The sequence below is a fragment of the Eptesicus fuscus genome, chromosome 14 (assembly GCF_027574615.1).
Source record: "Eptesicus fuscus isolate TK198812 chromosome 14, DD_ASM_mEF_20220401, whole genome shotgun sequence".
In the NCBI taxonomy this organism is placed as follows: Eukaryota; Metazoa; Chordata; class Mammalia; order Chiroptera; family Vespertilionidae; genus Eptesicus; species Eptesicus fuscus.
This window is the reverse complement of record NC_072486.1, coordinates 31,218,094-31,244,237: the sequence shown is the minus strand read 5'-3', so window position 1 is coordinate 31,244,237 and position 26,144 is coordinate 31,218,094. Positions and strand designations below refer to the sequence as shown.

Sequence of the window (26,144 nt, the reverse complement as noted above, 5' to 3'; positions counted from 1 at the left end):
TCTTAGACAGTGAAGCAACAGCCTTGCAGGAAAACAAGAAACAGTTTAATAATACAACTTTCAATTTTTTTCATTACAAAACTATCAAATAAAGGAATATAACCCCAAAAAGAAAAAAAAACACATAAATATCAAAAGATTAGAGGCTTTAGATTCTTTAAGATGATTAAACATTCAACCTGTGTTAGGAATTCCTATAGATACTATTTACAGTACCTTGACATTAGCTCGAGCTGGATAAGAAAAATGAACATCATTGAACTCCAAATTCCCTTTGATGTTGTCTGGTTTGTGTCCTCTCTCTGAAAAACTGTCAATTTTAGGATTCTAAATAAAACAAAATTCAATGACTATTCTATCATACAATAAACAATTGCATTTTTAAGGAATATGATTCAGCAAATTCCAAAAATAATACCTGGAATGGCACACTCTCCCTCCCATAAGATAGAACCCTAGGTAGAGATTGTGTGTGTGTGTGTTTAAGGAAATGTTCATTCTCAGAAAACAGGCATTTCTTTAAAAGATCATAGTGACATACTAATTTTATTTGTACAATATTTTGCTTTAAGATTTTGGCATACCCTTATAAAATTTCTAAATGGTCAGATATTCATGTTTATACAACAAAACATACTATAACGGATATAGCCAGGTATTTCATCATTTAGAGAAAATTAGTTTATTTCTAAATAATAAATGTAATGGATTGGGTTAAGAAGACTGACAAAACAACTAGTTAAAGCAAGTTATTTAGGGCCAATGTAAACTTTCAATAAATTTGGAAGCTGAACAATTTTCTCATGACTTTGATCAATGAAACAGGAGGAATTGCTTGGATTAAATGATCAAATTTCAGTTATCCTCTTTGCGGGTTTATCTGTGTATAAACAGTGACATATTTTAATATGTCAAAACTATTTTCTTTATTCTACTGCAATCAGTACAACTTATTCAATCAACATAGTTAATTCAAAATGATATCAAACATGCAGTGATCATTTTTTTTGAAGGGGGCAACCCAGTAAAACATACTGTCAATTTTGACTCCACCAATAATTTTTCCACCCTGTATAGAAATCATATTATTCTTAGTCTGGCCACAAAGTGAAAGAGAAAAGGGGGAAAAAAGTAGGAAGACAAACATCTTTGCTCTGAACTCTAATAATTACACAAGTGCAGACGTACCTTTCCAAAATGAGATCAGGGTTGTTATATGAAAGATACACTTTTAGAAATATTAATAAGAGGCATTTTGCTTCATTCATTACTAACAAGAGGTTGTTAATTTCACATAATTAATGTTCACATGACATTTAACCTAAAGCCAGACTTAATTACCCAAGCCTCAAGGAACTTTTCAGCATCACAATAATTGACTCACCTTATCTATAATACCAAAGATCACGTATGCTGCTCCTCTTGCATTAGCAAAAGCATCAATACATGGAGCAGCCTGTCCAACACTGAAAGCTCCGATCAGAATTGAAAAGAAGACCTGAACAAAAGAACGTGAGAAAGAGTTACAAGCCCCATTCTGGGGTCCAGGATCTCAAACATGATTTGTGTGAAATACACAATACAAAGGGTTGAGTTTAGGTTTGTCCTTTAAAATTGTTTTAGCAAAAGAGGAAAACTTATAAGATTACTATAACAGTTCATTGCACAAATGGGTTTCTTCAACCTCAAAAATATTTGTCTAGCTTGGGAAACTATCTATTGCTCTTCTGAACTCATACAGAGTCAGAAAGATTTTTCAAACCTTCTTCCTTGACTCTGAAGCTAATACCACCAGAGGGAAGCATTTTCCATCACTATTATTATTCTCATTTTCTCTAACTATATATTTATATGATATACAGAATGTTCAAGAGGAAACATGGGCCCGAATGGTGTGGCTCAGTGGTTGAGCATCGCCTATGAACCAGGAGGTCATGGTTCAATTCCCAGTCAGGGCACATGCCCGGGTTGCAGGCTCGATCCCCAGTGTGGGTTGTACAGGAGGCAGCTGATCAATGATTCTCTCTCATCATGGATGTTTCTTTCTCTCTCTGGCTCTCCTTCCTCCCTGAAATCAATAAAAATATATATTTTTTAAAAAGGATGAAACATGGTAGGTTTTTGGCTCCATGGAATTTTCCTTAAAAAGTACCATTTTACATACATATTTTAATAAGATTTTAATATAAGAACTAGTTCACACATTATACTAGTAAAACACAATCACATCTGTGTGCACTGATTAATAATTCCTTTGTATAATCATTCTGTACTATACCACACAAAACTTAATACATTTTCCTTTATATTTTTTTTAACTAGGAAAATAAATTGATATAGAAAAGCCAAAAATATAGCTTCAGGAATCCAGATTATTAGCATAACTCAACTGAGGACAACATAAATGAAGAGAAATTACTCCTTTCTCTCTGGGTATGGTGAAACTTCTACACATAGTTTGGCTTTTCTCAGAAGACAGGAACAGTAACACTTCACATAGCCAGAACTCAAATATCCCTCATTATCTCTCCACTGTCTGCAATAAGGTAAGGGCCAGTAGGAAAGCAAAGAGTTTCTACCAAAATAGTTGTTACTAAGTTAATGCACTAGAGCCCTTTACCCAGAGGGTGTTGCTGGCTCCCTGCACTGTGGGTGGATATCACCCTCCAGCCCCACGGGGGCGCTGTCGCTGCCCACGTACTACCAACGAGGAGACAAGGCCAGAGAGGACACACTCCGCACAAAAGGTGAATAGCAAAGTCAGGATTCAATCTCCTTTCTTCATAAAATTTAGCAAGCAAGGAACTGAAGCAAGGTGGAGAGCTTCTGCTAACAACCAGAGAGAAGACCAAAATGAGAGAAAAAAGAAAAGGCACAGCAATTATGAAAGCTCATCCAGCCAAATAGCCCTCAACACCTCAGTGGAGTCTGAAGATAGCACTCTAGAAAACAACTTGAAGTGATTAATTTTCATAATGGCCCTACGTCATCAGCAAAGGGACAGACTGTGTTCAGTATCCTTTGTTGGAAAATGTAGGGAAGTTCAGGTTTTAAAAGATCACTGTTTGAATGGTTACATGTTGTTCTGTCACTGACATGGAAAGTTGATCATAAAATTATTTCTAGTTTATAAAAAAAGATTACAGAATGATATAATACAATCCCAGTTTTGAAAGAAAAAAGTATGTGTATACTGTATATAGAAAATATATACACTTGGAAGATATATACTTTTGGAAGATATATGCCAAAAGTTCTCATTAAATGTATATGGATTGTTAGATTATTAATAATTCTAATTCTAAGTAATTCCTGATTTTTAAAATTCTAATCCTTTTAATAACTAGAATATATTATTTTTATAATCTTAAAATAAATCTATCTTCATTTTGAAAAAGAAAAGGAAACTAAAATAACTTTTCATCTCCTATTTCAGATAGCTGATGTTTTATAATATATAAATTTAACATTCCATCACTATGTAATGTTTAATTTCTTAGATAATGGAACTCGAGGGCAGAATGAGGATGGCTCCAGTCCATATTTGTCTATTCACAAAGTCATTCCATTTTCATTTCCTGTACAAAATGTATATGTTTCTTACTACATGCTATTTTCTTGTCCCTACTCATATAGCTTCAGGAATCCTTGTAGTCTAGAAGGCCAACTCTGCCCACAGGACAGAGCAAAGATTCACCAAAAGAAAAAAACCTATCATCATGGCTCATCCTTCGAAAAGGATGAAAGTAAAGACAAGGAAGATGGATAAATAATAATTTTAGATTCTTCATAAATATATCAGGAAAAAATACTTACTGTCATTGCATTTCCCAGAGTATATTCTTTTGATATGACCAGAGTGGATCCATACCAGAAGGCCAGCGCATATGATGCATATATTAACAGGAAGGCGATGCCCATGGAAATGTTTGCAGAAATAGCTTTTTTAATTCCAATCTTTTTGGCAACTTCTAGATGTTTCTGATACCTACCAGAAAATTAGGGGAAAATGTTATAATAAGTAAACAATCCATAATCTGAGCCATATTCACCTCCTGTATAGTTGGAGGTTTAAGAAACAAGCCATCAAAGTAAGAAATCCCTTGGGGGACCCAGCTTCCTGGAAACTGCACCGACTCAGGATCAGCCAGATAGGGCTCGAGAGGGCTAGAACCTATCTGAGCCTTCTCTTCACTGGCCTGGACCCCTCTCCCTTGTCCTCGCCAGTCCAACCAATGTTCCTGTAGCTATTCCAGAACTGAGCTCTCATCCCTGGGATATGGAAGAGCTTCATCACCCCCTCCATGGCTAGCATCACAAGTCAAGGTTAAGGAGGAAGGAGAGAAACCAAGAATGACACCAAAATGTAAATACTATTCAGGACTCTTAAGATAGATTCTTAACACAGCTTAATTTCTCTTCTCTAGAGAAAAGAAAAATCCTTCCTTTGTTGCCCCACTGGGTGAGGGACAGGAATTTTACATGTTCTTATACTTAGGACTTTGCTTTCTTGTTATTGTTGTTTTGTTTTTTGATCAATTGACCTTCAACTGTCAAGCCAGGGTACACAGTTATTAAGTGGTCACTACTTGTGGGATTTGGGTTCTTACTCAATTTTTTTAGACTTTTGTCTCATCATCTGTACAATGAAGCGAATAATGCCTACCTTCCAGGTAATTCTGAGGCCGACAGAAGTTATAGAGAGTAGTTAGTACAGGGCTGGCGCAAAGTTGGCAAAACCTGACACTTCCTATTCCCACTATTACTACTACTGCTGTTCTCAAATGTAATCTCTTTCTGAACATTGCCCATTCTATTATTATCATATTTCTAAATAGTAATTAAAATTCATACTACTGGCTTCTATGATTTGATACAAAGGCACAACTATCTAGAATGGTTCTATTAAATTGCAATGTTGTTGTTTTTTACATCAATTTAAATTAAATCTACCTTTCCACGCTAGACACAGAGAGCATAAAAATGTTTATTTCAGCTCCCTAACTTCAGAAAAAAATTCAATGAATATACAATGAGACTTTGGGGGGGGGGGGACACATATAAAGCGGGTGTTTCTGTTTCTAACAAAAAAACAGCATCATATATTTTTTTTTTAGTTTAACCCAATGAGATGTTGAGAACTTATTAGTTTGCAAAGAATGCATACTGCCACCAAAAAGTGTTTGTCCTTTTAATTACTTGAAGCACTCGATTCTCCAGTGTATTTTTCTGTGTTGGGCGCTGCTCTCACTTAGCAGAGCTGCGTCCCTGGGGAGACAGCCGGAAGGCCAGGTCCAGTCCTGGGCTGGGCCCTGAGCCAGCCGCGTGCAGGGAGATTTGTATCGGCCCCAATGTGACACATAGCTCCGGTGACAGTGGTGGACATGCTGTAGTTACCTTCGCTTAGGCGGCTTGCTTACTGCAGCTAATGGAGCGGCACTGATTACATTCACATCCTGAGGTCCAACTGAGGGTTAGTGTGGTCTGTGTGGGCTATTGTGTACAGGAAGCAGCAGTAAGAGAGAAAAAGGGAGAGGTTAGAGAACCAGAAACGTGGTGGTTTTGAAGAGGGCTTAAGGAATAGAAAAAATAGAAAAGGAAATGGAGGAAATTAGGAAAACTTGGCTTTTAATGCTGGAGAATTTCCAAGAATTTCTATTTCAGAGTTGTGGGTATCAGGAGTTCCACAGAACAGCAAAAGAAAATACTTTACACAGAGTTATATATTAGGGGGTGTTATTATTTAGAGAAAACTGGTGGAGGGAGTACCCTTCATCAGTGGGCTTTGTTCTGACATTTAGATTTTTTTATATATCAAGTTCCTTTAGAGCAGAGATAGTTGACCTGGGATCCAAGGTCAAGGAACTTGAATGGGGAAAAAAAATTACATATTTATTTTCATTAACCTCTAACTGAAATTTAGCATTTCCTTTCATGATCAATGCCGGCAACAAACCATGGTAGTATGAGCAGTAACTCTGACTCTGTTGCCAATAGAAATCCCAGATCATTTTCATATCATGTTACAATTGCTACAAATATCTTTAAATATATTTTACTCACACCCCAACTTCAGAACTACAGCACCTGTCAGACCAATGGTTAGCTCTTATTATTTAAATAGTGGCCCGGTGCACGGATTTGTGCACATTGAAAGGAAATTAATTAGAAGAAAGATTTGTGCAGTAATTACGTTACTGCAAAAAATTACGTGTCAAAATAGTATATATAATATAGTATTATAAAATTAAAAACACGTGTGCGATTGGTACCACTGAGAGTTTTATATGTATTGCAAGTGTGTGAGTCGACGTTTGTTTTTAAATTGCCAGTGCGTGTCATATGTACCAGCCGGTCAGTCGGTCGGATGATCAATGAATAAATCACGATGTGGTTCACGTTGAATGTCAACAAAAACAACCAAATTCACGATGACAGATCAAAACATATGCATGCGATTGGCGCCAGTGAGAGCTTTATATGTATCGTGCATGTGCGAGTCAATGTTTATTTTTAAATTGCCAGTGCGCGTCATATGTACCGGATGGTCGGCTGGACGGTTAAACCGACATACAGTCAGTCACTTAGCCTTGTGTATATATATATATATACACACACACACACTAGAGGCCCAATGCATGAAATTCATGCAAGAGTAGGCCTTCCTTCCCCCAGCTGTTGGTACCGGCTTCCCTCTGGCACCCGGGACCCGGGCTTCCCTTACAGCCCTGGCTTCATCCAGAAGGTTGTCTGGAAGGACGTCTGGTCTAATTAGCATATTATGCTTTTATTATTATAGATAGATATGTTAACAAAAGAGACATATTCATTAGATTACAATTTTAAAATATTTTGATAATTGGACTTCAATATAATTGGTTTCCTTTGTAATCCTATTTTGTTTTACGCATTTGAAACCATCATTTTAAGGAGGGAGTCCATGGGCTTCATCAGACTGCCCAAGGAGTCCATGGGACACAGAAGGGTCAGAACCCTGTTTTAGAGTCTGCTGTTAAACTCTAGCCATTAGTGAAGGTGCCTGTCCACCGTGGGGGAGTATTAACATGAGGAAAAGGAAAGTGGTGAACACATACCACAAAAGAATGAACAACAAAGTGTACAAGTGTGCAAAGAGCCTTCCTGACCTTTCCAGCTCTTTGTCCTGGCCCCCAAAAGCTATCACGGTCCGGATGGCGCCCAGAGCCTCTTCTGCCACAGCGCCTGCTTTCGCATATGCAGCTAGTTCCTTGTCACTAAATGCCGAGAGTATCTGGACAGGAGAGAAACATTCATGACTTCTGTATTGGAGGGAAATTAAAAAGCTAACCCTTAAAGTTACTCTTTCTCCCCAACCCTATCCTCTACTAAACACGGAAGTCGTGAAGCAAACGGCACTCCGTGAGCCAGCAGGGGCTTCCTCCACTCTGCACAGGCCACTCAGGTCCACCCTCGTGACATGCTCCCCAAGGGCAGTCAGGAAAAGGAAATCCACATGTTATTCTCTAGAAAGCGTTTTTGGGAACAGTTCAAGTTCCACATCTATTTTGGGTTTTTTCTGTGTTGATTACAAAATAAATTAAAATAAAACTTTACTGCTTTGAAAGGATTGCCCATCCTTTCCTTAATTTTGTCATGATTTTAATGACTATGAAAGAATATTTCCAGATGTACTCCTGGGCATTCTACTGAATAATAAGATGGCTAACAAGATACTGTGGGAGAAAGATAAAGGAAGAATAAAAACAAAATAGATATCAGTAGTTTATTAACGCATTGCGGATGGATCACGAGAATTTGCCAGCTTTGTTCAGTTCCACTTCATATTACACAGTGTTTTTACAAAGTATCATACTTTAAAAAGATATTAGCTTGTAAGAACATGTAATAAATAACTTCAAAATGCAATGGGTATTTAATTTTAAAGCGTGCCTTTAACATTTATGTAAAGCGTTTTTTGTGCTCGTTCAATAGAAACTTATCTGGCCACTGGGTAAAGCTAGCAATAAAACTACTGGTCCGCAATGTGTTAAGTAAATTATCAATTCCGGAGTGAGCAAAAAATGCCAGTAAAATTTCTCACCTCTGCAGTGTTGGCTGAAGTAGAACAGGTTATGTGTATTTTACTGTAAGGCAAATTTGGCAGAGCGCCACTCAATTGTCCAGGTAACAAATAAAAATAAATAAAATAAATCCAAACTTTATTTAAATTTTTTACATTCACAGAATAGTTTAGAGATATATTATATTTTAAAATTGTGTTTCCTCAAATTAAGGACACAAATCTTATATGTAATTTAAGCTACTGTGCCAGAAAATTTACCAAAGAAATAACAGCAGTGTAAAAAGTCTATAACTGAGGTAAAAACGGTGACATTTTGAATCACATTTGAAATAAATTTCCTTATTAAAGCACCAAATTAACAACATGCTTCTAAATGTGCTTTCAACTGACATTGAACACCCATTTGCACAAGTACAAGCACTGGAATCCTGCATCTTTCAAATAACTGCAGATGTGGGTTAACACACATGAAAAGGCCCCTGTTTCACATACCTTTGCCCAAACAGCTGCAGAGAGTCCCAGGATAGGGCTGATGGCCATTATCACAAGGGTGAGCTTCCATCCTCTCATGAACCCCACTATGAATCCTGCAAAAAACGTGGCTATTGCTTGAAAGAACATTCCAACCTTGTCACCAATTCCTTCACTGATTTTGGAGATGTCACTAAAAAAGATCACACCTAAGTGGTTACAGGCAGGAGGTCTTCAGTTAGAAAGGTGAAGCAGACATCTAACAAACACAGACAGGTCAGACTCGTTCAGACACTGCAAGCCTCTTTCAGAGCCTTAGCCTCTTGAATGACATTTTCCCCACCTAAACACTGTACAAAGGAAGAAATCCAGGATTAGTTCATGCTTCTAAGACATCAACATTACAGTGGATGCTATTAAACTCATAAATCCTACAAGAGAATCGTTAACATTTTGAAGATGAGCCAACCTCACTAAAAGCAGAAGTTAGGAGGAGCATTGCGATAACAGGGAAGTGCTCCTTCCTTCTGCCGTTGGCCCTATTTTCCATCCACTCGGTTCTCAATACAGCAGCCAGTGTGATCCTTCGAAAATGGAAGTCTGAACAGGCTCCTCCTCAGATCCAAACACGTGCCATCGCTGCCATTTCACTCAGAGTGAACAATGAAGTCCTTACTGAGGCCAACCAGGTCCCCAGTGCCTTGACCTTCACTCCCATTTGACCTCATTTTCTCACTGCACTCTGGCCAGGACCTCCAGTAAGAAAAGTTTATCACCTATCTCCCTCTACTAGAATGTAAGCCATAAGATGGCAGAGGTCTTTGGGTCACGGGTACATCACAAATATCTCATGTTTGGCACATAACAGGCCCTCAAATTGATGAGTAAGTCAAGAGTCAGCAATGACTAAGAAGAGCCTCTTTGTGAATTCATTCAATCATGAATTCATTCATTCAACCATCTTAATTGAGTATGTAACGTCTGCCAGGCCGTGTGGTAAGCTCCATGAGAGATAAACAAGTATACAAGATGTGAGCTCAGTCCTCAAATAAACTTACTCTATAACTAAGGAGAAAAACTAACAGATAAGGAAAATATGCTGTGGCATAGGCTGTAAGTGCTAGAAATGGCTGTCAGATCATCTATCTTGGTATTATATCAAATACTTAATCTAGTAACTTTTTCCATTTAAAAATCCTCCCATGACAAATGTTCACAGTTAGTGGTTAATCTCTTCACACAAGTATAAACATTAACTATACACTTACTCTGTTAGCCGTGTATTGAGTTCAGTGGTGTCGTTGATGTCAAACCAGCCTATTTCTTGTCGGAGAACAGCATGAAAAAACTCTTTCCTAATTTTCCTAATCTGGCGGCCGGCTGCCAAAGTCCAAAATGAAACTTGTATATAGGCAGCAATGAGAACTGCAGCACCTAGTCCTGAGTAATAATATGCATATCTGGAAAATAATTAGAAAGTTTCTTTTATATACTGTTCTTTATTCATCTCTTTCAGGAGTAATCCTCAGAATTGGGGATAAATAAGATTATGTAGGCCATTATAACAAATATACATTCAAGTTTCTTTATCTTTTCTTAAATTATAAGAAGACAAAGGCAAATTGATTTACTTGAATTATCAGCCAAAGAATTTTTTTTTTGGCTAACTGCAAAAAATAGTGGTGTTAATGAATAATTTTAACTGATATTGACAATTTATAGATACAATAGGATTCTTCTTTTACAATTACTATTCTAGACTTACATATCTTGTACTGAAAAAGTTCACAACTGTTCAACATAGTGCAAGTAAAGGAATAAACAGATTGACTATGTTAAATGTTTCTTATACTGTTTACACAAAGAAACAACAACAACAACAAAAACCCCTTTCTATTTGGCAGAATTTGGGGGGGAGGTATTTAATAGTGTGCTAAAATTTTATATTAACTTGGAGTGAGGGCTTAACTAAATTAGAGAAAAGTTAGTATCTTTTTTTTATAATATAGTTTTATTGATTTCAGAGAGAAAGGGAAAGGGAGATGGAAACATCAATGATGAGAGAGAATCATTGATAGGCTGCCTCCTGCACGCCCCGCTATGGGGATTGAGCCCACAACCCAGGCATGTGCCCTAATTGAACACAGGACCCTTCAGTCAGCAGGCTGATGCTCTATCCACTGAGCCAAACCAGCTAGGGCAAAAGTGAGTATCTTTAAAAATAATAAATTCAGTTTGAATAATTTCAAGTATACCTTTTATATAATTTTACAAACATCTTCCAGATAGAGCCTTTCAGTCCTGCTATCGCATACAGATAGTACTCATTTATATCAGCAACTTTAATTGGTATGTTAAACACACGAACATTATGTTACAGGCTTTTGAGATTTCCACTAAGAAGGCTAAAGTAGGGGGGAAATGCCATAAATTACATTACTGGATCAGCTAACCAAGTTGGAATGCAGGTGGTAGATTAGATCAAAGTAGAGTATCAATATTAAATTTACTGAAGTTGATAACTGTACTGTGGTTATGAAGAAAACATCCTATTCTTAAGAACCACACTGAAGTATTTATTAGTAAAGGGCCATGATGTATGCAACTTACTTCAAACGGTGGGGTTAGGGTTGGGGGTGGTATAAATGATAATAATAGGTTAAAGAGTATAACAAAAGGCAAAGAGTATATATATATTAGCCAATTACCTAGTCATTTCTTCTTCCAGAATTCTGCCTGGATTTAACATTGACAATGAAAAATTCACTAAATAAAAACAAAAAACAAAACAAAAATGAGACATTTTTGAAAGGTTGAAACTACTAATAGATATTGCTGGGCCTTAAAAAATCTTTTTTTCTTTTCACTTTCAAGTGCACTCTTCACTTTACTCAAGAAAACAACCCAAGGGTTTAGGTGCAGGACATGGAGGCTCCAGATGGAGGAGATAAGCCCTCCCAGGTTCTCCCCCCATCCTACGGGTCTGCGGCCCTCAGCAGAGCAGCTTCCTAAGGCAGTAGAGAGGAGCCACAGAAGGCAGAGGAGGAAGAAAGTAACGGTCCAAACAGAAAATACAGGATTTAAGGGGCCCTCTTTTCTAAGTGGCTCAAAGGACTTGACAGATACTTGCTCCCGTAAATTTTATTTTAATATATGTGTGTGTTCCCTGAGATGCTTCCCCACGAAGTAATAGAAAGGCTGAATTGCTTGCATTGTAGAGGAAGAAAACCTAAAGACGAGATCTTAATGATCATTGGCAATGAGTCATCATCCTGCGTTCCATGTCTTGTTTGCTAGGCAAAACTGTATTCTAGTATTTTTAAAGCAGTATTAATTAGAAGGAAATATACTATCCATTAACTTGAGCTAATTTGATAAAAATGTCAGTGTGCTTTCCTGGTTTTCATTATAGCTAGCATTTATTGAAAACAGTTTACATATATTAATTCACTTAATTTTCACAACAACTCTCTGAAGTAGGACTGTTTTAGAAATCCCCATTGTACAGATGAGGAAATTGAGGCACAGAGAGATAAAGCAACTTACCCAAAGTCACACAGCCAGCAAAAGGCTGAGAGTCCTAACAGTGTACTGTGCAGCTCCTAACACTATACTATGCTGATTGATTCATGCGGTAATCACTTATTTTCACTTTTTATTTTATTTTTTTTAGCATACTAATTTTTATTTTACTTTAATAAAAGGTGTGACTTTAAAAATTATGTGTTGATATTTTATTTTATTTTTTAAATTTCTTTATTGATTAAGGTGTCACATATTTGTCCTCATCCCCCCATTCCCATCTTATTTTCACTTTTTAAAAAAAACACAAAGTGGGGGGATATAAGGAAACAGACTATATCTATTGCATCCACAAAATAATAGGATAAAGTATCATCACTATGGTACTGGTGAGAAAACATACCAGGGTAGGTATTTCCCTTCTCCCATGATGCTAGGAGAGAAACTAGTTAATCTTTGTTCCTTTATCATGTGTAAACAACCCAGAGGTCATGTTTTCTGGGTTCTGTGTATCCTCCTTATCTTCTTCCAAACGGAGATAAGGTTGAAATTTATTCAAAACTTAAACTACTATAAGGATCAATTACCAGGCATAACTTTTCCCCTTGGGATTATAAATTCTACTGATGTTCACAGTAAAGTGCTTATTACTCCAGCTCTCCCTCAGCTATTAGATCCTGGAAGAAACAGGCCCTATTTTACTCCCGTTCTTATCAGTTCAGTTCTGTGTGTTCATTTCCTTCTGAGTTCTTAAATAGGTACCTTTGATATGCCAAATTGGAGCTGTGTTTGGAATTAGAGGCAGACAAGCTATCCTAAAGCTGCGGTACTTGTAAAATCGTTGTTCAAAACCTTGGGAAACCTTCAGGTATATGAATACAGGGCTCATTTTTTGAAATATATTTTTATTGATTTCAGAGAGGAAGGGAGAGGGAGAAATAGAAACATCAATGAGAGAATCATTGTTTGGCTGCCTCCTGCACACCTCCTACTGAGGATTGAGCCTGCAACCCAGACATGTGCCCTTGACTGGAATCGAACCTGGGAACCTTCAGTCTGCAGGCCAATGGACTATCTACTGAGCCAAACCAGCTAGGGCTTTAAATAGGGCTAATTTTTTCCTTGAACTTAAAAATCTTAAATGAGTTTTACTCTCCTCCAACACCTATCTCAAACTTTTAAATTCTCTCAGTGAGGATTTTATAATTCAAATGGATCCTCCCTCCTAGGAAATAAGAATTTATGGGCATTCCAAATTTGACCTGCTTCTTTCTCAAGTCCCAGGCCAAGAACGGCGATCTAGTTTCTGTTGCCTGGGGACAAAGGTGAGACAAATGTGTGTTGCTGTGTTCCTAGAAGAGTCATGGGATTCTAGATCTGTAATTCTAAATCTGGAAATATGGAGTTCTAGAACTGGAATTAGCGGTTTCATATCTGGTGTTCTAGATCTGGATAGGGCGTAGAACTGTTCTCTCAGATGCTACCTGTTAGGCTTCTGTCTCATAAACAATCTCCAAATAGTTATCTGGTTTGGAAGTTCTTAACACTATCTGCCTGTTAAAGTGACATGGGGAGCTTGCAATATTACAAATGTCCAGGCACCACCAAACACCATAAGTCAGAACCTTTGACTGAGTCTAGAGATCATGTTTCTAAAACTACCTCCACTTGATTCTAATGCGTCCACATGGAGAACTCTCCCTCCATCTTCCTGAATGCCTCCCACGACAAGGGAATGGGGAATTCTTTGAAGCTGCCTATTCAGTTTTGAGAGCTCCCAGAGCATTCATCCATTTTATAGATGAATAAACAGAATTTCAGAGTAGTTATTTCATTTCCAAGTTCCCACAGCTAGTTTTCCCCAATATTAACTGATCATTTACTATGTCTCAGGCACTTTACATAAGTCATCTCATTTAACTCTTTACATAAAACAACTCATTTAATTCTATGATTACCTTCAAAGATAGGAACAGTGAGAACTATAGAGGTTAAGTAACTTTCCCAAGGTCATGCAGCTGGTGAGTGAAGGGCCTAAATAATAACCGTATACTTTAAGGATTACTTAAGGAGACATTGCATAGGGAGTCCTGCCACTTTTGAGTCTTAAAGTAAATCAATGTCTGTCTTCTTCAATTCTACCTAAAATTTCTTTTATCATATAGAAATATTCCGCACAAAACAAAGAGATGGTGTTTGTCCAGGTAGCTTAGGCAGCATAGGCAGTTAGTTAAGGTGACAAGGGGCTCAAAATGCATTTCCTCTTTAAAAAAAAATTTTTTTTTATTGATTTCAGAGAGGAAGAGGGAAGTTGAGAGAAATAGAAACATCAATGATGAGAGAGAATCATCGATTGGCCACCTCCTGCACACCCCCCTATTGGGGATCGAGCCCGCAACCTGGGCATGTGCCCCTGACCGGAATTGAACCCGGGACCCTTCAGTCCACAGGCAGATGCTCTATCCACTGAGCCAAACCAGCCAGGACTACATTTTCCTCTTAATCCCAGGGCAATGCAAGGACATGCAGGGCATATTGATTTCCCCACAGAATATCCTAGATTATTACAGTCGCATAGACTTGGCATAAAATATATCAAGTTCTTGATACTCTGCAGAAAAACTGTTTCTTAAGACTCTGTCCTTAAGGTTTTGGATGCAGAATGTTTTATACATAGTTTCTGCACAACTGAGTCATTGTGAGGGAACGACCTTGTCACGGAGTGACTTTATTCTGTTGACAGGGACGGGTTCTGCTCACAATAAATCATTGTCAGACCCTCTTGTAATTTAAACTGTTTTTTCTTCTAATATTTCCTTCTCATGTAGGTGTCCAAGAATCCAACAATTCTAAAGAATGGACTCTAAATAAACACGATCTCTATGAGATAAGCTAGGGGGCTCAGCTAAGTACTCTGCCTTCTCCCAACTTCCATGAGGGGTGCTAAACTCTACAACTCTAAACATGTCAATGATCTTTCTGGATCTAGAGTGAGTATGAAATGTAAAGATTTTGTTTTCTCCAAAGAGATATGAGAATATTATTTTTACAAACTACAAAAAGAGTGGACATTGAAATTAAAAACATGAGAGGAACTTCCCCTTCCAAGTCCCCTAAGACAGCCAATAGGCCTACTGACCAATGTGGCTGTGGAAGACCAAGGGTCATAGCATTTGGAGGCTACTGAAAATAAGCTGGCAACTCTGCTGAGTTTAGCACTCCAGCAACCACAGGTCTGTAAGCCACTTGCTTGTGCCATTCTCCAGAGAGACCTTGAATTTGGTCCTGGGCACAGCCCGGGTCACCGGTCTGCCATGTTCAGCTTCAAAGCAATTCAGTTGCATAATTAGAAACAAGTAAAAAAAAAACAACAAAAAACACAAGCAAACTGCTCCAAATAAGAAAGTTGAAGAAGTATCCTGGTATTCTAAAAATAAGACTAATAAAACTAGTACAAATGCTAACTTATCTGTGATCAATGTGTTGCATTGTTTTAATTTGATATTTTTTAAAAAGTTTAATTGTGATAAAAATATACATCACATAAAATTAACCATCTTTAAGTGTACAGGTCAATAGTGTTCAGTATACTCACATTGTTGTATAACCAATCTCCAGAACTTTATACGTTCCAAAATGAAACTCAATGCATTAAACAACAGCTTCTCATTTCTACCTCCCTCCAGTGCCTGGTAACCACTATTCCAGGTTTTGTTTCAGTGAATTTGACTACACTGTATACCTCATATAAGTGAAATCATACAGTATTTGTATTTTTGTTACTGGCTTATTTCACCTAGCATAATGTCCTCCAGGCTTATTCATGTAGTGTGTGTTGGGATTTCCTTCCTTTTGAAGGCTATTATTCCATTGTCTGGCATACCACATTTTGTTTACCCATTCATTTGTTAATCTGAATTTTTTAAACCCTGAATTGAAACCAATTTTGGATTAATTTGCCTGAATGTGGACATCATCCTGCTTTATACCTCTACATAATCATTGCATAATAGGTCTATAGAATTTCTAAAAAGTCAATAGAAAACTCCTACCCCTCATTTCCTTAAATATTTTTTAAACTATCCTAAATTAACTCCAATTTTACCTTTATGGTATTTATGCTAAAATTTTGGTCACTGGTTAAACATAGGTAATCTGTTTAACTTTATCAAACACATTTCTTTTTAAAAGAGAAAGCAAAATTATTTACATTGGCAGTATACTGTATTTACATGGTTGGTCATATGAGCATGGTTTGGATGGCAGAGAGACCTGGATTTGAATTCTGTTCTCATGCTCACCAACTGTGTAACTTTGGACAAGTTTTTTATCCTCTCCTAACCTCATCTGTCACAGAGGATAATATTACCCACTGTGTAGAGTTGTTCTTGTGAGGTTAAGTGAAACAGGACCTAGCAGGTAAAAAATACAAAAGAAGATTGCTATTACTGTGGTTATTTTTATTATAAGAGGGTCTTCTCAGAGGCAACAGTACTTGAGAATTAAAAAACAAACAAACTGGTTTTGTAGGAGCTTTCCTTAAAATTCAAAGGATGCTTTTACTTTCTAAAAGGCATTAATGTTTATCACTATTAATGTAAATAGGCCCTCTCCTAGTTATTCACACTTACATCCTACTGTGCTAAACAAATATTATAGTGCTCAGTCAGTGAACCCTGAAAACTCTTACCGAATATTCTCTAAATGATGGGGGTCCACTTTTTCTTAGGTTCTTTGCTATGAAAGCTACCTTTCCTTTATCGGTATTTTGTCCTTATGTTTTACCGTGTGTACCAATAAAGCTCCATTCAGTCTTCTCCAGTCTAATGCTCACACGGAGGAACAAAGTCTTAGGGTTGGTAAAAGCATGGGACTCTTCCTTCCTATGTGGAATTTGACTAATATGAAAAACAGCTACGTCCATTGGAACCTCCCTCGCATGCTGTTGCCACAGCCCCTCTTTAGATGACCTTAACTTCTGGGACTCCTCTGGCCCTTTAATGATAGTCCTTTTGGTGCGTCCACATCCTTCTCCTATTGAATCCATTCACCCTTTAGTGAAGTGCTACATCAAATTCCAGCCAACCGGGCTGATCCAAATGTAGATACAAAAAAATGGCTATAATTTTAACAAAAAGGGTGGGAAGAGAAAAAAGAAAAGCAGAAACATATCTACAAGCTGAGCACAGCTAGGAAGCACTGACGGTAACTGGTGTATTCTGAAATTCACCAGGGATCACTGAGGGGATGGATACTGTTACTGCTCCCCCGTCCTAAAATAGAGTGACTGCCCAACTTTATTTAGAGGCAAAGCATTCTGTATATTTCCTCATCCTTTCAAGCAGCATACACCTATTTCTTAAAATTTAAAGGACTATTGGAGGAATTTTCTGAGAATTTTACAACTTCCATGATATCTAAAGTCACCCAGATGGCTAAATCATTACACAAGTGCACAATGAAGAACAAAGTCTATTTCTAATCCTTCAGGTACTTAAAAGGAGTACTGTGCATTAAAAAAAAAAAAAAAAGTAGAGAAATGCTTACCTGGAAAGGAGAAGTTTCCTGCAGTAATAACAAATCTGTCGGTCATTTCTCCAAATACTATCATCATGAGGGGGAGACCTGATCCGTGAGCTATGGCCATGATTGTGCCCAGGGACATAAATAATTTATCCTGCCAATCTGAGTATCGAAACTAAAAAAAATGGAAGTAAAACAATACTTATTTTACCTTGTGGGATAGAATTTCCCTTTCCCACAATTACATGTTCTTTGGATTTTTCTTTAAGGTCAGCACATTTGTAATAGTTGTGTAAAATTCTCAGTGTTGTGTTCAAGTCAGCTTATTTTACTTACTAATGACCCCAAGTGCAAGAGTAGTGACACAATAGGCTTAGAACTAGAAACTGCATGAAGTGCTCAGGTAGCTCCACAGTGTAGAATTCCTGAAGCGCTCAGTGCGAAGTGTGGGAGATGACATTGGAGAGAGGGAGAAAGGCCATGGGCCACACCAAGGACCTTGGTCTTAGTACTACCCATGTACAATGTGCTTAGTACTACCCCTGTACAATGTGCTTAGTACTACCCCTGTACAATGTACTTAGTACTACCCCTGTACAATGTACTTAGTACTACCCCTGTACAATGTACTTAGTACTAACACTTAGAGGGGGACACAGTGGAGTGCACAACACCCAGGAACCAAGCAGCCCATCAGTGTCCCCATGCTCCCAAGACTTTTCCCTCACTGTCTTTTCAGTCCTCTCCTGTTTCTCACTTTCCACATTTTAGATCAATGGTTCCATGGCTCTTACTTTATTCTTCTTTCCTCTTCTGCCTTCCAGACTGCATCTTCATTCTCTTAATTTCCCACTTCTTACTTTCTCTCTGTCTCTTGCATCTCTCTCCCCTTTTTAATATTTTCCTTCCACCCATTTTCCTCATCCCACCTATCCCCCTTTTGGGGACAAGGAACCGTCATTGGGAGAATGGATGATGAGTCAGACTTGGCAGCATGGGATCCTTGAGAGTGAAAGTCGGGTCAGACAGGGCCAATACTGATGGGCAGGCTGAGGTCAGACACCCATGGTGGGGTGGGGGGATGTGTGCAAACTGTTCTCAGAGAGTTCCCAAAGTTCCGTATGGGAAGGCCAAATTCCATCATCAAACACACAGGGCACGCCAGAGTGCCAACAGAGACAAAGGGTCAGAGCCAGGTGGCGCTTGGGACGAAACCAGGGGAGGAGGTAAAGTCAAGAGCAAATGGAGAAGGGACCCTGTAATTGCTACAAAAGGGAACTGTGTCCCCGAGGTTCAATTTAGTGGCCCCCGGGGAGGGAGATAGAGCACTTGGGTCTGTGGGCTACAGTTACAAACACAGGATCAGTTGTGGTGTAATGTTCGCTTTACTGAACATTTACATGACATTGAAGAATGTCTGAAGTGCTTTTCAAATTACTAAGTAAAAATTTTTGTATTTAAGCTTAAGTTTAAAATTACACGAACTTCATAGCAATATCTTAAGTAAACCTAGATATTTTTCAGTGATTTTCAACAAAACAATGCATTGCAAACTCCTTTACAGTACAGTTGTGTAAATGTCTAGTCACTATGTTGTATACCTGGAACTAATATAATATTGTATGTCAACTGTCATTGAAAAATAAAAAAAGGGAGAAAAAGAGTACCATTCTGTCCTGAACCTCTTTCAGGACACAAAAAAATATCTATTCAGAGTTTGAAAAAGATTACATTTAAACTTAATTTAAATTTTAACTTTTAAATTCAGATGAAATTTTCCATGTTTCTACTATAAGGTTTGGGATATTTTATTTTATGTAAGAGGCAGATTTAAAACCGGTGCATTAAAACCAGAACTAGTTTTACTATTTATTCTCTAAAGCATTCAATTAAAAAACACACACACACAACAACACCTTTTACCGAGACAAAAACATCAGGAGAATAAGGGAGAGAGAATGAAGAGGGGCTTTGTGACATGGGAAATCTTCAATGAGGTTCAAAACCTAGCATATTTTGCTGTCTTCTCACACATTTACTTATTATAGTGGGGAATTCAACTGATGCCACTTAATAACCAACTTCTTTTGAGTAGTGGCTGTCATCACTTGAAACACATATTTATCAAAAGTGGGCAAACATTTTCTTGGGCTGCCCCTCTGAGACATATTACAAATGAAAAACAGGTCAGACTCTTCCAAAAACACGTTGGCTTGCCTTGTACCGGCAGACACCACTGAGAATTGTATTGCACATCATCTAAATCCCTAGTAGTTACTCTATATTTAATGTTTTCTTGGATGCCAAATGTGAACACAGATTTCTTGATTATTTTAAATTTTCTATGATTAATGATCACGTTACATGCAATCTTATTTTAAGCTGAATTTGTAGGGTTTTGTGAAATGAATGCAGAGATATATTTTTTTCTGAAATGGGTTAGTTTGTTTGGTGCTACAAACACAAGTGCTATTTTCAATTTCCCTGTGGACCAGTCAGCTCTGCTCTGTTTCACAGCCAGCTTGCCCCTGCCTCTTTTATCATCCACCTTGAGAATGTGAGCCGTGACTGCAATGAGCCAACCTCAGACAGCGCTGGTGCAGAGGGGAAAATCTATCGCTGCCTGCAGAGTCTTAAAGTCCTGGCTCAGTAACTATCGATTAAAGACACCAAATCTGAACGAAGGAACGAATTACTATTTCATAGCTTACCAATGTTAATGGTCCGATTAAATTCACTTTCTTCATTTTTTTCCTGTCTTGGTTGCTGCAAAAAATATATAATTGCTTTAATTTAAAACTGTTACAAATAGTTCACAGTCAATTGAATATAAATTTCAGTAGTTATCATATTCAACTTTTGTAATATTGCAAATACAAAACAGTGTTGGCCACAAATTGTCAAAATTATCCAGTTTAACATACTTCAAGGCAATCCCCTTTTAACTAAGGTAACTGTCCAAGGTACTACAGGACTCTCTGGGTAAGCAGAAATGGTCACCTGCCTTATAGAGCTCACACACAGAGGGCAGACGAACATGTTAACAGTGCCTGCCAAATGGATTACAGTAGGCACCCTTCCCTATCCATGGTTTTGCCTTCTGCAGTTTCAGTTACAGCCAACTGTGGACTGAGAATATTAAATGGAAAATTCCAGAAATAAACAATTCATAAGTTTTAAATTGTATGCAGTTCTGAGTAGCGTGATGAAATCTCATGCTGTCCTGCTGCATCCTGCCCAGGACGTGAATCATCACTTTGTCCAGTGTATCTATGCTGTAGATGCTACCCTCCTGTCAGTCACTTAATAGTCAATTTGTCAGTTATCAGATTGACTGTCGTGCTAGTGTTGTGTTCAAGTCAGCTTACTTTACTTAATAATGGCCCCAAGTGCAAGAGCAGCGATGCTGGCAATTTGGATATGCCAAAGATAAGCCATAAAATGTTTCTTTAAGTGACAAGGTGAAAGTTCTTGACTTAACTAGGCATTTTATCGTATCACAAGAAGAGGAAGGGTGAGTATAGTATGATAAGATGTTTTGACAGAAAGAGAGAGAGAGAGAGAGATCATTCATATTCATACTGTGGGGGCAAAAGCAGGTTTACTGTTGTGAGTACTCAAAACTCAGAGTTTATTCTTATTTATTATTTATTAATTATTGTTATTTTCCATATGAATAACTGTAAACCTACTTTTGTCCCACCCTATATAACTTTTATTACAGTATGTTGTTATAATTGCTCTATTTTATTTAGTTATTATTGTTCATCTCTTACTGTGCTTAATTTACAAATTAAACTTTATCATAGGTGTGTGTAGAAAAAACATAATATATAGGGTTAGTACTATCTGAGGTTTCAAGCTCCCATGGAGGGTCTTGGAAGACATTTCCCATGGATAAAGGGGGACTACTATAAATTCTTCTTTGGCTAAAAAAACATATTGTTCTAAAAATAGTAAAGGCCACTCTTCTGAAGGGTGTGGGGAGTGGTGTCAGGAAATCTTGTTTGCTCTACATTCAAAACACATCCAGAATTCAACCACTGCTCACCACTTTCATTGCTATCCCATTAGCCCAGGAGAATGCCCGCCTAGTCTCTCTACTTCCACTTACTGGTATGCCCACTTTAATGTACCTCAACACAGCAGCCAGCACAATTCATTTAAAAACTCAAGTCATCCCTGACCGGTTTGGCTCAGTGGATAGAGCATCGGGCTTCGGACTTAAGGGTCCCAGGTTCGATTCCGGTCAAGGGCATGTACCTTGGTTGCGGGCATATCCCCAGTAGGGAGTGTGCAGGAGGCAGCTGATCGATGTTTCTCTCTCATCAATGTTTCTAACTCTCTATCCCTCTCCCTTCCTCTCTGTAAAAAATCAATAAAATATATTTTAAAAAAAACACAAAAAAAAAACTCAAGTCAGTCTATGCTGCTCCTCTGCTCAAAAGCCTACAATGGCTCCCATTTTTCTCAGGTGTAAAATCCAAACCCCTACAATGGCCGCTAGGGCCCCACACAATCTGTTTCCTGTTACCTCTCCAACCACACACCTCTACTTCCTCTGCCCCCGCCACCCTGGCCTCTCTGCTGTCCTGTGAACACAGCCAGCATCCTCCCCTCGCAGGGTCTTCACACTCTCAGATGCCTCTGCCAGGAAAGCTCTCTTCAGACACCCACACTCGCTCTCCTCTCATTTCTTTCAAATCTGTGCTCAAATACTCCCTCCTCAATAAGACCTACCTTAACCTCCCTGTTTAAAATTACAGACTACTTCCTTGTCGCCCTCTTGATGTCCTTACTCTTGACTAATGTTTTCCCCACAGTATTCATTATCTTCTAACATTTACTGTAATTTACTTATTTAGCCTGTGTATTATTTATGTCCGTCTGCCATACAATAATGTAAATTCATTCCATGAGGGCAGAATTGTGTGTGTGTGTGTGTGTGTGTGTTTACCTAAAATTCATTTATTTGGCTTAAATTTCCTGGTAGGTGATAAAGTTAACTCATAAAACTTGATCCCAAATTATTTAGAACATTTGCTAAAATCAAAGGGCAGGCATCTGCCACAAAATATGTTTTATAAGAACGTGCCACAGGCAATAGCAGCATGATTGGAATAAGCATATTACGAAGTTTGCCTTTTCCCTAGATGACTGAGGTGAGCTTAACTCCCTTTGAATGCAGAAGCTTTTTATAAAAATTAGCCTCATTACATTTAATTTCATAATCTTACAGGCTTATTGTCTTCTTAACTTCCTGCATTCTCTTTTGAACTGTTTTCTTCTCTCCAGCACAAGGCTGTGAGCTCCATTTCTGAGAACCTCCTTAGGTTCTGGAGTGTTAACTGCATTTTTTTTCTTCTTCTTCTTCTTCAGGGATAGCTCCTTTGTGCACTTATCAAATGTTCAGCCAAGGCAATACATAAATAGCCTTCCTGGTGAAAATGCCACCTATTTATAGAGTCACAGTCAAGCCCAGACTAAATTGCCAACTGATGAATACCGTATCTTTCCGGTAGAAATTCCACCATGCATCCGTTTTTTTCCAATTCTACGGGGCAAACTAAACTTTCCATGAATGGGTGCTCACGGTACTCAGAAGGAACAGAGCCCTATCCCTGGAAGAAGGAGCCAACAAGACTAAAATAATGCCTCGGTTTCAACATCAGATAGGCATATTTCAGTTGGCTAATCAGGCCCCTTGCAGCTTGAGGGACACACTAGGGAACCCTGATAAATGTGTCTCTCTGGGGGATGACTCCTCGACACGGGTCATTTAGCTCTGGATGGCCTGGTGTGAACTCAGAGGCCATAACTGCCTCATCCACTATTTGAGGCGAAAGGCGAACATGATTCACGATGCCCACAGTGAAAGAGGAAACAAAGACAGCACTCTATTGACCGGCGGCTTCTGCTCCTACGAAGGCCTGTGGAGTGCACTCCACAAGGGTCCCCGGGAACCAAAGAGCCTGCACGGGGAGCCAGCCGCGCCAGCTGAGGAAGCCCCGAGGGTTCCCCTTGTATTGGAACAAAAAAAAAACTGATCTTGGGAGCGCGGGGTACGGAAGAAGGAGGCTGTCCAAAGCCCCCCCCCCCTCCCCACCTCCAGGCCCCGGGCTGAGAAATACGGAACCCGCCCGGCTCTGGGAGGAGGGGGAAGGGGAGGGCGAGGAGGAAGAGCCACAGGAGGGGGCGGGGGAGGGAGGCTGGTTCCCGGCCCCCGTTCTAAAAGCACACCCATCCGCAGCAAATGCTGGATGCTCTATACGCAGGCGACATCAGATGATGTTTATGAAAGTTGTTTGTAAAAGTTTTGCGTTATATAACCCAAGGAACGTTACACAACAGATACTCATCGAATTGCCCTGACAAAGGGGAGCGGGCGCCTCTGAAGGCAGCCTCTCCCCGAGCCCGCGGCGCCAGGAGCCGCAGGGACCTTCCCTGGGGAAAGGTCGGAAGCGCAGCCGAGACCCCCTGCCCCAAAGCAGCGCCGGCGCAGAGGCCCCGGCATCCCGCAGGGCCGGTTCGCTTCTACCCGGGGCCGAATTCGGCGCGGCCGCCTGGCGCGCAGCGGGACGGCGGAGCCCGCGGGGAGGTACCTGCTGCTGCTCAGTTCCAAGTCGCCTTCTGCCCTCCTGGGGCGCCGGGCCGTCCCGTTCCTTCCCGCCTCCACGTCCATCGCTGCCTGGGGAGAAAGCACAGCTTCAGGTCCCCGTGCGCCCGCCCCGGCTCGGCGAGGGCAGCCGGCCTCCTCGCGGCCCCCGCCCGAGGGTCCAGCCGAGCGCAGGGGCGCGGGGCCGGGGCGCCGGGGGAGGGTCCCGCTGTCCTCGCCTCCCGCCCGCCCGCCGCCCCGGGTCCCCCCCCCCCCCCCCCCCCCGGGCGCGCAGGGACTCCCTCACCTCGGACCTCCCGCGCCTGTGGCCGAGCCGCCGGGCGCCGGGCGCTGCGACCAGGGGCCTGGACTTTGCTCGCGCGACTTCGCCCCCGCCCCCCGCGCGTCGGGGCCCAGCGACGCCTCCCGCTGCCGCCGGGGCTCAGGCCCCGGCCCGCGGAGCAGCCCCCGCCGCCCGCCGCGCTCGCCCCGCCGGCCAGGCGCGGGTGAGGGGCCCCGCGCGCCGCCCTCGCCGCCGGGGGCGCCCGCCGCGGCCGCCGCCCACCTGGGCCAGCCGCCAGCCCGGCCCCGCCGCGCCAGCTGTGGGCGATAAGCCCGCGCTCCGCCGGGGGCCGCCGGGGGCTCGGAGCCGCGCCTGCGGGCCACCGGAGCCCCCCGGGGCACGCCCTCCAGGCGCTCAGTTGTCTCGGTAAACCCTTGCGGGGACACGTCCAAGGAGGCTCATCAGTCATGGGGGGGGGCAGGGGGTGGGGTGGGAGGAGAACGGGGACCGAGAGAGAGAGCACAGACTCGCCTCCCATTTCTGCATCCCTAGGGCTGGTCCTGCCGGCACCGGACCCACCACCTCCAGGGCCCCTTGGAGAAGAGGCAGTTGTCGTCGGTGCCCTCTTGCTACTGGGAGACAGAACGTGAGGGTGGGAAGGACTTGAGAGATCACCTGATTCAAAACCCGCATTCTTTGCGAGAAGAAACTGATGCCCAGAGAGGTTAGTCCTGCCCGAGGCTGCACCAGCGGGACCAGGGTCCCGTCTCCAGTGCCCGCCCTGGCTCCCTGCTCTCTGACCTTGGACTTCCAGTACTAAATTGTCTAACACCTAGCACCCACGTGAGTCCCCTGTATGGTTTTCTTATTCCTTCTGATTAACTTCTCTGTACTCATCCAAAAAGGAAGGGTCTAAAACATCAAGCGGTAAGTTGTGGAGGCTCTGAAGACAGTGGCATTCAAACTCATCTTTTTTTTTTTTTTTTTTAAGTATGTTTTTATTGATTTCAGAGAGGAAGGAAGAGGGAGAGAGATGGAAACATCGATGAGAGAGAATCATTGACCGACTGCCTCCTGCAAGCTTCCCACTGGGGATCGAGCCCACAACCTGGGCATATGCCCTTGACCGGAATTGAACCTGGGACCCTTCAGTCCTCAGGCCCCACGCTCTATCCACTGAGCCAAACCGGCTAGGGTAGACCTTCACATCTTATTAGCTACGTGACCTTGAACACTTAGCTGACCTCTGAAGACCTCAGTTTCCTCATATGTAAGCAGAGGATAGAAACATCTCCCTTATTAGGTTACTGTGAGGAATAAGTGAGTTAAGAAGGTAAAAGGACCTAGTGTCATGCCTAAAACGTAGTAGGTGCTCAATAAATATGGCTTTCCTTCCTAATCAGGCGGCAGGACTGCTGGCTGGTCCTTGCTCCTGCTGTGTCTTACTGACGGAAACGTCATCCCAGGGCTTTCTTGGGTTTCCAGAGAACCTTAGGTGGAGCATGGTACAAGAGCAGGTGGTGTTGGGCAGACCCAGGTATGACGCTCACCTCTGCCATTTGGGCAGTTTATTTAATTCTTGGTGGATTCTCCTAAAAATGGGGATATTATTAGGATTAGCTATAATGTGTGTAAAGTGCCTGGCATAGGCGGCGCCTCATAAATGATACCTAGAATTATAGTTAAAA

The 26,144-nt window shown here is 40.6% G+C and overlaps 1 protein-coding gene across 1 annotated transcript in view; it reads right to left on the bottom strand.

The window, feature by feature from the left end:
* Positions 1 to 24,795, bottom strand: part of ABCB4 (ATP binding cassette subfamily B member 4) — a 64,057-nt gene extending 39,262 nt beyond the window's left edge. Inside the window, exons 1-11 of the mRNA XM_054726326.1 lie at positions 24,739 to 24,795; positions 24,181 to 24,266; positions 20,290 to 20,344; positions 17,603 to 17,753; positions 11,242 to 11,299; positions 9,802 to 9,993; positions 8,555 to 8,726; positions 7,146 to 7,270; positions 3,817 to 3,988; positions 1,385 to 1,498; positions 217 to 327 (exon numbers count right to left, since the gene is read on the bottom strand). Coding sequence (XP_054582301.1) covers positions 217 to 327; positions 1,385 to 1,498; positions 3,817 to 3,988; positions 7,146 to 7,270; positions 8,555 to 8,726; positions 9,802 to 9,993; positions 11,242 to 11,299; positions 17,603 to 17,753; positions 20,290 to 20,344; positions 24,181 to 24,260 — 1,230 coding nt within the window. The 5' untranslated portion in view covers positions 24,261 to 24,266; positions 24,739 to 24,795. The remainder of the gene's footprint in view (positions 1 to 216; positions 328 to 1,384; positions 1,499 to 3,816; positions 3,989 to 7,145; positions 7,271 to 8,554; positions 8,727 to 9,801; positions 9,994 to 11,241; positions 11,300 to 17,602; positions 17,754 to 20,289; positions 20,345 to 24,180; positions 24,267 to 24,738) is intronic.
* Positions 24,796 to 26,144: the final 1,349 nt, after the last annotated feature.